This window comes from Hippocampus guttulatus, chromosome 15 (genome assembly GCF_054856545.1).
Source record: "Hippocampus guttulatus isolate MCC_2025c chromosome 15, RoL_Hgut_1.0, whole genome shotgun sequence".
In the NCBI taxonomy this organism is placed as follows: domain Eukaryota; kingdom Metazoa; phylum Chordata; class Actinopteri; order Syngnathiformes; family Syngnathidae; genus Hippocampus; species Hippocampus guttulatus.
Window position 1 is genome coordinate 5,561,474 of NC_141275.1, and position 12,604 is coordinate 5,574,077.

Consider the following 12,604-nt stretch of genomic DNA (forward strand, 5'->3'; position numbering starts at 1 on the left):
TAAGCTTTTCTTTCCCTAATCATCACATGCATGGATGCAGCACAAGTAATCATTAAGAGTAGCCAAGGATGAGCACTTTAAAATGCAGCCCTTGTTCCCTTCATCATCTTCTCCGTCCCTCGCATTCTCTTAAGATGACCAACCATCCAGGAGTGCTAAAAATGCGTGTGCTCCGACACCCATGCCGGACATTATTTTCTAAGTGGTGGGGTAACCGCCCCTTCGCATTGAATTAAAAATAAAAATGTCACGGCATGGAAGGAGCTGTTTGTTGCGTCGTGGCCAAGTAGAAATGTAACAGGGTGGGGGGGGGGGGGGCACAGCTCAGTGCAGCAGAGCAATGCCGAGCTGGTTGTTAGATGCAACGATCCATGCGAAGCTACAGTTAAACTTTGTCTGCATTGCATACACAGTGAGTCCAGTATAGATTTGTCAATAACTGGAAGCACATTCGTGCCCTTTTGGTAACATTTCCGCATGGGTACTTCAACGAGCTAAAAATATAAAGGACAGTGAAGTTCTGTGTGTGTGTGTGTGTGTGTGTGTGTGTGTGTGTGTGTGTGTGTGTGTGTGTGTGTGTGTGTGTGTGTGTGTGTGTGTGTGTGTGTGTGTGTGTGTGTGTGTGTGTAAGTATCGAGCCCAAGCCCTGTGGCTAGAACACTTAGCATTACTGTTCATCAGCCGAGAACATCTGAAGACATAGTGTATAATGTGGCACTTATCTCTCACTGCATAGTTCGCCGTCTCTTTGCAATCATTTGCATGTTATTACTTTCAGCAGATGTGTGTGAAAAGACTCAAAGCGTTGGACTTTGGATTTACTTGTATACGTGTGTGTAATTTGCCCCCCCCCCACAAAAAAAAAGAGAATTCTTGATAAAAATGTCTTTAGATGCAATGAGTAAGATATGGATGTATTTGAGCAGTCAAAACACCAGCGCCTGATTTCAACAATTAAGCATTTTAGACTCTGAGAAGAGCTTGTATGAGACCAGCCATGTGATTTGGGAAAATTGGCCAACCTTGGCTTGGAAATTGGATGAAAGGGGTGGAGTATATACCACATATTTTCTTAACAATGTTGTACTTGCATCTGCTCAAGGGGGATCTTTCGGTACTGCTGTCCGGACTTGATGAGCATAAAAAAAAAAAAAAAAAAAAAAAAAAAAAAAATAGTTGTTTTTAAGTAGTTAAATGTTGGAAATGAAGACATGTCATGGGAGTGGGTAACACTCAAACATGGGCATTGTAGAGCTAATTGAATCAAATTGAAGAATGGCATTCCGTGTCTTAGTCACCGTCTCCTTCTTTATTGCATCCGAGACATTCTGGTGAACGTATTCTTCAGACTTTAGTGGGATAGATGATTGTGTGATGGCAGCGATGAATGTGGCTGAGGCTAAGATGGCACAAATAGCAATTGAACAACCATATTTGTTCCTCATTACCGATGATCTGGAGAAAAGCACATTGATGTAGGTCTCATGGGGTATTGTTTCTAAATAAGGAAGATCTGAACGTTTTCAGACAGGGATTTTTACAATTAAATTATGTAATGACAACAATTGTGGTGGAGGTCTTACAAATATTCTGAAATTCACACAATAGAAAAGTCAAGAATGGCAAGGAAAGTCAAAACAATGACTTCAACAGTCTTCTCAACAGCAACATTGACTCACCCAACACGCTCACGTCATCCTTGGGAGTGGGATCCAGATAGTTTTATTTTGCAATAGAAATTTAGCATTGCTCAACTTTCATAGTTGTGTAATCATTTTTTGACAACACTGTACAATTAAAGGATGTGTACATCAACCAAATTTGAAATCAATAGGCCGCGTTTGTGTGTGAAACAAATCTGCCGGGCTAGACTCATTGATGTCGAGCCCTACAACCACTAATGTACACCACAATCAAAACGTTGTCCAAATACCACTGGGACTCGAGTGGGGGAAAAAAAAAAGAACCAAGGCAAACTACCATGAACTTAGGAGGCATACCATGAAGAAACTATTCCCACACACAGACATCCATTGCGAATTCCTGTGCTGAAAAGATCAGTGTGTCTTTAGGGAGGCGGGGAAGGCAGCCATTTATCTTTTGCTTTGGATGCCCCTGGTCAGAAGACTGCAACAGCTTTGGAGGGGAGAGGTCGATGAAGAGAGCTTTGTATTTGCATAAGAATACATGCATATTCCCCCACCTATGGGAGGGGGAGGGCTGCCATTTAATCCAGCAATGGTATTCACTTTTTAGGAACAATTTCAGTGCAAGGCCAGGGGAAGATTAGAATGATTTTTTCTCATTGTGTCAGTAAGAGTAAGGGCTGATTGTCCGACGATGTATAAACAGCACATGGTAGTTTGTTACCCTCACCTTCCCTCAATAGTGATTAAACGTGTGCGACGTTAAAAGATTCCTCAAATTTCCGCTCTTGACTACCCTCATCTCTTTGGCTCAACTCCTTCTCCAGCCATGTCCCTGGAGAGAAGGGATTACTGGCACACTGGTTTACAGAAATGGCACTCGGTCAAAATTAAAAGACTTTCACAGGCCGCTAATCTAATGAGGGTTGAAGAGAAGGGGGAACGGGTGCCACTTCAGCTTGCCAAAATGAGAGGAAAGAAGCAGATTTGCATGGTAACCACCAAAATTGCAGCTAAAGCTTGATATAAGGCTGGAAATAGAGAAAAAACAAACATGGACGATGTGTGATTTGAATCTAAAAATATTAAAGTTCATTTGTTAACAAGCGAGCAGAGCTTGCTCTTGAGAAACAACGTAGCTGCTTTCAAAACATGCAATGCATAATACTGAAAATAGTAAACATTTTCACAAATTACCTTTTCCAAATGATTTCAACGAAGAACCTGTGGCTTTTGTCGCTCTGCATTGTCGTATGAAGTGCAGTGGGACGCTCGGAACTCAACACTTGCATACCGACTGCTGTAATCGTCGAGTCTGCAGCTTTGTTTCACTTCCTGTCAAAGTCTTTTCGTAGTCAAATGCTAAACTTCTATTCTGATGACTGTAGGTAGGCTTCGCCCAACATAAGATTCGATATAGGCGATCAGATCACTGGAAGATTGGGCTTGTGTGTGTGTGTGTGCGTGTGTAGGCAGAACTTCCACTGTGGAAGTTTGGTGGAGGGAGCATTTAGTTGTTCTTTTAGACGTGGTTATGGCTGAGGGCAAACGTGGTGTTTCAATTAAAGAGATCATACGATACAGTAAATATGACGTATACTGTACAGGGATGGGCAACTGGCGACCCACACTATTCCCCCCCAAAAAATGTGAGTGGTTTTTTTTTCCCAATGTTACTTTTTGGAGGGGAGACATGCTGCAAGTGAAAAATTGTGGCCACCTCCATAATTGAAGTTGCACATTCCTGCTGTCGACAGTATTTTGCCACACCTAAAAAAACAAACAAAACCACACGTTTGCCACATTACAGAAACTCTCCAATAACAGATGATGGGTTAAGAAAAAAATAATTTAAAAAATCAGCAAATAGCCGAAGCACGCACACACGCATGCACGCATGCCTGAGAGCCCTCAAATCATTGGGTTCAGCTGGAGGAACAGAAATTGTGTCTGTTTGCATCAGGTGCCATCAAACGAATTAATATAGGTTTTCAAAATGATTATTGGTCTAGTTTTAAAAAAAAGCACATCAAAAGCCACAAGTCCTTAAAAAGGATGACTCATCATTTCTAATTCCCAAGAGGTACAGCTGCTCTTGGCGATATTCAATCATCAAATTTCTGGTGTGAACCTGCCCAAAGCATGTGTTAAACCCTCGTTGGGGTTTAAAGATTATCCCTAATATAGCTCCTTTATACCACCCACTCTGCCTTCAAATGTAAGCACTCACTATTAGACCTGAGCCATACGCTTCAGGTTATAACTGGGAATGCCTGGACCTGAATGGATTGCCCATCGAAGCCTTCACGTTTCATTCCGACTCCATTTCAGCCGCAATGTCCAATAATGAAGGGCAGTGATACAAAGCCTTGGCTTAGGTCAGCCTCCAAAGTTCAATCTACATGGCTGAGAGAATGAATACAAATGGCCTCTTCCCGCTCTCAGCGCTAATGTTACCGTGAGTGACAAGGGGGAGAATTAAAGAGGGGTGGACGCAGTTTCCTTGTTTCCACATGGTTGCACCTGTGCGCTGCTGCGCTCGAGTTAAGATGGAGCTGAGCGCAGTTTTACATCAGCATCATTTCTTGCTCATTCTCTGTAGAATAGTTACACATGCTCTGTTTAGTGTGCTGCATGGCAGTACAGTACTCACAATGATACGAGCCCCCCCCCCCCCACCTCTCAAACACTAATGTGAAAATGAGACCACATGATAGTCACCGTCCGTCTCCACGGAGACAGCGGTGCCCTACAGGTGCTGCCACTACCAGTGTTGCTGGCTGCCTCATCAGTCACAGATTTTTTTTTTTTTTACATTTCCCCGTGGTGCCGACTTATAGGCTATCCCCTGTGCCCACCTGACAGGCACTGAAACCTGTATCGTTTTTCATTGTACAACCAATAACCTATCATGGCAGTGTGATTTATCTTCACGTTTTTATGATACAGAAGCTGCAAAAGCTTTACACTTTCCGTTATCTTTTTACAGCTATCATTCTTCTGGCTTGAGTGACTCCCAACGAATGGTGACGTCATAAGGGAGGTGTTGATTTCATCTTCATAGATTGTATTCCTTGCCAGGGTAGTGAATCACATTTAGTGTCCGTCTTCTTTAATCACCTAATTTGCAAATGCAACCAAAGCTACTGTGATTTAGTAAAAAGGGTTGCACTTTTATCACAATCAAAACACACAAGAGTTGATGGATGCAGAGGCTTGCATTTTTTTGGCACTGAAGCCTTCCTTGTCAAAACATGAGTGCTACCATACATATAAAACTGTCTCGGGTACACGCAGTTGCAACTAAAGTAGCGCTAAACTCACTTTCAAGTCAACGTTCACAACCCCAGATTTTCATTTTTAAAGTGTTTTGGAATTCCTGCGGCTTCCAGTGCAGCCATAAAATACTTTTATCACATATGCAGTTGCACTTCCCAAGACCTGTAAACAGACTTTGATGTGATATGAGCTGCAAAGTACATTATACACTCTCTCTCGCGCGCACTCAAACCCTAGAAAGTCCCATCTCGCCCGTCCGGATGTCATAAGGAACAACACGTACTACTGTGCAGTAAAGAAACGCCATACTGGGAATGTACATCAAGCAGTCCTCACCAGCAAGCTCGGGGTGGATGAGATCAGCAAAGTTGGGGTCGTCCCCCCACCAGAACAGCCAAATTTCCCGCCGACCTTGCCGCTGGCTGCGTCGCCATACACTCAGCACGTCTGCCTTCAGACAACGGCTGAAGCTGCACAGGATGGGGTCCTCCTCCGTCACCGGGAACAGGATGGGTGCAGAGGTGGGACCCTGCCAAACAAACCTCTTCCATTTGATTCCTGTCAAGTCAGCCTGCAAGGGGAGGGGAAAAGAGATGGTTAGTGTGCATATCTGTTGGTGTTGTAAGTTATCAGTTGGCTCAGGTTGAAATGCAACAATCAAGGCAACACATGTATGAGGGCTGACATGCAACTAATTACGGCTGTAAACTACGACTAAGAATTCATTTGGTTGATAGTGAACACGGAGGGGTGTTCCGATCAGGGTTTTATGCTGCCGATTCCCATAATGACCCTTACATGACTGAAATCCAACACCCATCACATTAGCTGCACATTTTTCAAATTTAGAGCTGCTCACAATAGGTTATGTCAATATTTGTATAATAATAATAAAATAATATATAAAAATAAATGAAATATTTTTTTTTCAATCAATTGGTGAATCAGACAAAAAAAAACATTTTATCCAAATTTCTTCAGCAATTTATCATACAAAAACAGATCATTATTTTAAATTGATATTGCAGAAAAATGAACAAACAGTGTGGATTATGATTCATTTACTGTTTTGGTTCATAATGTGCAGTGTTAAAGAAAGGGGGAGGAGACGCAACACTAAACAGAGGCTGGTCTCTAGTTGGCTGCAGGCTGCAAAGCACGAGCCGCAGGTGATCGCATTTTGTGATCGGCAATCTGATATATTTCAGGCCAATACAGGTATCAGCAAAATAATAAAAACACACATTCGATTATATCAGACTGCATGTAAAATGTCCGACACAAGCAGTTAATTCGGTGCCCGCTCGAGCACTTCTATCGCCCGGATTTAGCATGCAGGGCCTCCAGTTTGTGATCCAAACGTTTTCTAACATCGAGGGTGCTAATAAAGCAGCGAAGAGTACGAAAGATGTCAGCCGTGCGGTAGTATTTTTTTCTTTAGCAGCTGACTGAGTACATAACTTGTTTCCCGTGGTGGCAAGTCAAGTTTTATACGACCAACTTCACTCACTGAAGCAGCATCACAGAAAAAAAACAGCACGAGAATTTTCACCTCCACGACTCGGGAGGCAAAACTCACAAAACTCTTGCCCCCTCAAACAACCAACGCGCTCCGAAACATTTTCAAAGTGTGGCAAAATCCCACAGGTTTAAAAACTTAAATGGGCACATCAAGCATCACTGCATTCCTATCCCCCCACTAAGTTGTCAATAAAAATATGCACTATACCGAAGATGCACAAAGACGTTCAAAAGTTTATTGCCGCCTATGTGGAAAAAGCAAATGTTATTCCCACCATACACGAAAAAAATATTATAATAATAATTGGAGTGAGCTTGAATTGTTATTTTTTTACCTTAAAGGTTTAAACTGTATTTATTGGACATATTGAGGTTATTTTCCAGGTCTTATATATTGTATGTCGTCTATTCAATTGTGGAATATCCTGATGTTGAAATTCAATTGAATACGTAAAACTTCTGAATAAATGCCCAGTTTTTCTCACAGCTACAATTGCTGACTATTGTTTTCTATTTGAGTAAAATAATTTGATTGAAATTTCTTCGAACAATACATACTACAAAATAATGAATAAAAGCATGTAGTTGCATGCTGATATCGTGTCAGATCAGTGTCGGCCAATACACAAGGCTGCGCATTGGAGGTGAAAAAGTTCTACCGGGGCATCCCCTATTGCGGTTTATTTTCCTATTTTATACATAATTCATTGAATAGTGCAAAAAAAACTCTCTGATAAAACTGAAAAGGCATTGTCGCATTTATGCACAATTATGTAACCAATGTCACTCTCCTTTTTGATACTGTCTTTTTGCTCGAAATGTAAAAACGGTGTTTTGAATGAAAGTGCAGTTATGCGCGGGGGGATATCAAGTACTACTCCAAATGCAAAACTTGAAAATGAGCCAAATAAAGCCTCCACTTACTCTGTACACACACACACACACACACACACACACACACACAATCTCTGTGGCAAACGGATGTTTATGAATACAATAGCCCATGCTTGCTCAAATACACAAATCACTAAATATTACATTACTAAGTCGTCAATCACTACACAATGAATGGAATAGTCCGAGTACAAAGGCAACTAAACATGGGGAAAGAGGATATGGACAATCTAGAATACCGGGAACAAGATGTATGAAACATGTGAGTAGCGTAAACATGCTCGCACAACTTTAATCCTCATTATTGGCCAGCGCTGTGGAGCGCTTGTCATTGAACAAATGTATCCTGGCTTGAACAGAGTGAACTAAACATACATGAAACCATCTCATGGGAAGTAAATCAGCAGCAGGGTCATGAGGTATTAAAGATGGACCATAAGGCTCCACTGCAGCTCAAAAGCCCTTGTCTGGCTGAACACTGGCAAAAGTAAAACAGACACATAGGACATGTCATCTCCTTCAGCTATCGACTCCCATATTAACTGATCTGTGCCAATACGGCCATCTCATTTCCATGCCGTTCAGGCTGAGTTAGCAGGATGTCCCTCTGTATATTCCAGCAATTAATCCATTTTAATTCTGGTGAGATATTAACTGCAAAAGCAGCGGGCCTGAACAAGCTATTAGCTGTGTTTGTGCCAAAGCAGTGGTCTTTCCTGGATTGGCGTAAGATGGGAGATTTGCGGTGTTAGTTGTGATGATGGCACTGCTGGTGGGTGGGTGTAGATATTGCTGAGGCCTCCGATTGGGCAACACCATTAGCATACAATTACATGTGAGGATAAAGTAGAACTCAGGGCTCCCTCCAGACTGACCGCAAATGTTTGGATCCATCCATCCATTTTCCAATCCGCTTTATCCTCACAAGGATCGCGGGGGGTGCTAGAGCCAATCCCAACTGTCCTCGGGCAGGAGGCAGGGGACACCCTGAACCGGTTGCCAGCCAATCGCAGGGCACATTGAGAAGAACAACCATCCGCGCTCACACTCACACCTAGGGACAATTTAGAGTGTTCAATCAGCCTGCCATGCATGTTTTTGGAATGTGGGAGGAAACCGGACTACCCGGAGAAAACCCACACAGGCATGGGAAGAACATGCAAACTCCACAGAGGAAAGCCGGAGCCGGGATCAAACCCACGACCTCTGCACTGAGAGGTCAACGCGCTAAGCAATTGCCCACCGGGTCGCCCAAATGTTTACACCTAACCCCTAAAATTCGAAACAATGAGAATACAGTTTAAATCCTCTCGAGCTTGTGCGACCTTTAAAGTTGCCATTTTAAAAATGAGTATTCATATTTTTTTATTTTTGTTGCTGACTAACTGGTTTGCCACTCTGAACAGTGACGTGGCGGTAAACAGAAAGGAGGTCCCGTAGTTTACTTAAGAGGCATCGCTTTGTCAGCCATTTGGAACCAATTTGGGTTTGCAACATCTGACAATGAGCAACGAGCAGTTTGTTGCTGCAAAGTATATTAAGAGGCTGTTCAAATCAAAGCCATTATATTACATCATGTCAAATAGACACAGGCAGCAAATGTTGCTCCGTGCATGACACCGGAGCGAAAAACTTCAACTAAGAAACAGACAACATGTGTTGAATAACGTCACATTTACTTTAAGACAAGGAGCCCGGGATTGAGTCCATCGCTCTAAACTTTGCCAAAGTGGTCCACTGATGCGTCGATACATTGCAAAAGAATTTGTACAGCCGCAAACTGACACTGATCTACTTCAATGATGGGTGCAGCTGTGTGTGATAAATCTCAATATGAATGACACATTTCAGCACCGGTGTTCTGTTCAAAGCTGCATTCCATTTGTACTTGGAAGTACACCGCATGTTTTATGCGTTAAGTGACAGGGTGTTGTCTTTTTACACAACTACTTACGGTGATGTGACTTCACAATAAGGTAAGGGAGTATCGAGAACTTCAAACATTGGAACAGCATGAGCTCTCTATCTTTAAGTGGCCCATCAAAAATGTTTTTTGGAGTGTTGCAGGGAGATTGTGACATGCCATTGCGATGTGTAATCCAAATCCTAATAATGAGTCCAAATCGTTGTGTGAGGAAACAGTCCTGTCAAAACAAGGCATGAAATTCTCTTCAGGGTTGAGTCGCTGTGTATGATTAGAAATACTGTCAACAAATAAGAGGAAATGTGAATATTTACTTTGCAACTCGATTCAACATTTTTCAATTAGGGGCAACTGTGCTCCAAGTTAAAAAAAAAATAAAAATAGTGTGTGTGTGTGTGTGTGGCAGGGGGGGTGTTAACCTGGAGCCTTGATACTATTCTTATCAGTCGGTATGTGCTACGGCGTCACCACCATTGCAGTAGATTTGATTTCTGATAGCATAATTGTAATCCCAAAGAAAGAAAGTGTGAATGCTGAGATGCTTAAAAGGATATTAACCCTTTCATGCAGCCATAATGATAATCTGTAACCCGATAACATGATAAACTGTCCACTGTGGTAACAGCTGTCCCTCACCCTCAAAGGCTTAATAGAGGGTTAGTCAATCACAGCATATCATAACCCCTACAGGCTTGTTATCTGTGAAGGGATGACGTCAGAGAATTCTGATTGGATGCTTGGTTAATGCTTACGCGTCACCACCGCCATGCTAGTCAAAATACTTGTTTGTGCAGTATAAGGACTCCAAAAATATAATCACATAACTGATAAATGTCGAGCAGAGTGGTACTGTACAAGATTTGACGTCACCAAAGGTTGAACAATTTGCTTTTTTTTTTAATGCAGAAAAAAAAAACATACGAAGTTTAACAATTTGGGAAGTTGAACCATCCCATCACGCAAGTGATCAGCAGAGCGCATGAGCCATTTGCGATCATTTCAGCCGGCATCAAATCATTAACACATTGCAGGAGCAAACATCTTTTGATGTGCGTTACGGCGGATGGTGTTAATACACATCAAAACATGTTTGTCAACTGGCAGTAAACGGCAAATGATCACTTTGGGCCCCCACAAGTTAAAGGGAGCGAGCTCAACTGCAAACTAGACAACCTCCATCTGGCTCGCTGTTCGTTAACTATCATGAGATATAGTCATTTACTGAATTTAGAGCGGCTAGCTTTGACACCCTTGTTAGTTAATGTTAAAGAGAGAGAAAGAAACGCAGGGGGAAAAAAAATCCTTGTCAGTCTTCATAGAAGTTAACTACAAACAAAAGTAATTTATGTTTACACTCGCATGGCTGTTAAGAACTCAATGTTTCATAAACCACGAACTATCTGTACCGATAATAAAGGTTTTATGTTGGTTGGAGTTCGACCATGAACTCAATTAATTAAATTTCATATGCTTCTTATGGGAACAAATAATAAAAGTCCAGATCAATTGGTGGTCGACCGGCGTCAGAGAAAAGATTGTTTTCCCACCACTTAAGTTCCACTGCTCCACTTGGGTTATACTTCTTGCTGTGTTTACATGTTTTCTTTAACGACTGATGCTACTGTGCTTAACAAAATTCGGGCCACTACAAATGCTCCATTTACGATGCAAGTACTATTTCTGAACTACACCATACATCTACTGCACAGGTGTCAAACTCAAGGCCCGGGGCCAGATCTGGCCCGCCACATCATTTATATGTGGCCCGCGAAAGCGATTCAGATATGTCCACTTCCACGATGCTTGCTAAAATCTCGATCAAAATTTAAAGTTCTCCTATGTAATAAATAAGAGACATACTGTAAGCATTTTATTGTAACCAAACCCCAGTAACTTAAAACAATAGTTGACTCAACCGTTATTATTGACTTTTTTTTTTATTTGGTTTCAGTCATAACGGCCCTCCAAGGGAAACGGTAATTAAAATGTGGTCCACGACAAAAACGAGTTTGACACCCCCGATCGACTGTATCTTTTGTGCTGCTTATTCTATACAGGGTGATGTCAGGCCTCGAGCCTGTTCTATATAACGCTAAGAAATAGGTGGCGCAGATCCTGGAGATATCATGAAACATACGGCACCGCTCAAAATATCTAAATTGGCAAAATTACATATTTAGAATACTTAGAGGACGGTATGTGGATAGCAGCCAGACAGGCACTTTGGATAACTCTAAATAAATCCAGATGCATCTGCTTGAGTTGTCTGCATGGATAAACTTTGAGAATGTCTTTGTATAGCTTTGTAAGCCTCCAAAAAAAAAAATAAAGAAGAAGTCAACAAGGCAGTCTCATTTACAATGTGTTTCCCCAAATGAGATGTAAACAACAGTCACCTTATTGAACCTTTTCTCCTCCATATTGTTTATGCACAATGTGAACGAGCAAAATTGCCAGCCTCAAGGTGCTTTGTCATCGAGGTTTGAGGAAGCACGGTAAATAAATATGGCGATATTCACCAACGAATCTGTTGACATGTACAAGCAGGCTCTCAAGCGTCAAGTGATTGTGCCATGAGAAAACCCTGGAACATGTCAGGGATGGGCATGCGCTGTGGCGGTCACAACACCGGAACTGTGGTGCGGCCGAGTCATCAGGCAGCTCTGCAGGAAGTTCCCAAAGCCACGTGCTTACCCATGCCCGGGAGCGGGGGGGCCTCCGCAGTCCGCTCCCTGTCGTACGTTTGTGCCGGCTATGCATAAAGGCGACTTAGTTCTGGAATGGATTCATTCTATTTCCATTCATTTTAATCAGCTCGTTATTCTGGCAAACTTTGAATCACCCGCCCATGGAGGTCCGCTCGCAGCTCCTTTTAACCGCACTTCGCATGCTGAGACCTGCCACTGGACGACAGCAAAACAGTTTCTTATTTCGCTATGTCAAGACCAGTGCGCTTCTCGTGCATGGCATTCACGGGGGATGAGAGAAGCCACTTTATAGGGGATCTGACAGAGAGCCTTTTTGGATGGTGGCCCTGCTACCATAAGGTCAAATTGTGGTGCCGCAGCCAGAAGTGGCACTGGCTCTGAACAAAAACAACACTGAACAAATACACACCGCACACTTTTGTCAGCAAATGGCACGAGGATATGTGCACAGCGGGGGTGAAGGGAGCAACGATGATTGATCAATTCAAGTGCCCTGGGTTGTCTGTTGTTGCTATTTGTTTATTTAACATATTTCTATATTTATGTCTTGTGAAATTTTAACATAAATTTTAGCATTACATGTTTGCACTGTGGTTGAGGGAGGAAAGTAATCTCATCTGTGCTGTATGTTC

The 12,604-nt window shown here is 42.3% G+C and overlaps 1 protein-coding gene across 1 annotated transcript in view; it reads right to left on the reverse strand.

The window, feature by feature from the left end:
* med13a (mediator complex subunit 13a) overlaps positions 1 to 12,604 on the reverse strand; it is an 83,067-nt gene that overhangs the window by 60,009 nt on the left and 10,454 nt on the right. The window contains exon 3 of the mRNA XM_086130800.1: positions 5,262 to 5,496. Coding sequence (XP_085986926.1) covers positions 5,262 to 5,496 — 235 coding nt within the window. The remainder of the gene's footprint in view (positions 1 to 5,261; positions 5,497 to 12,604) is intronic.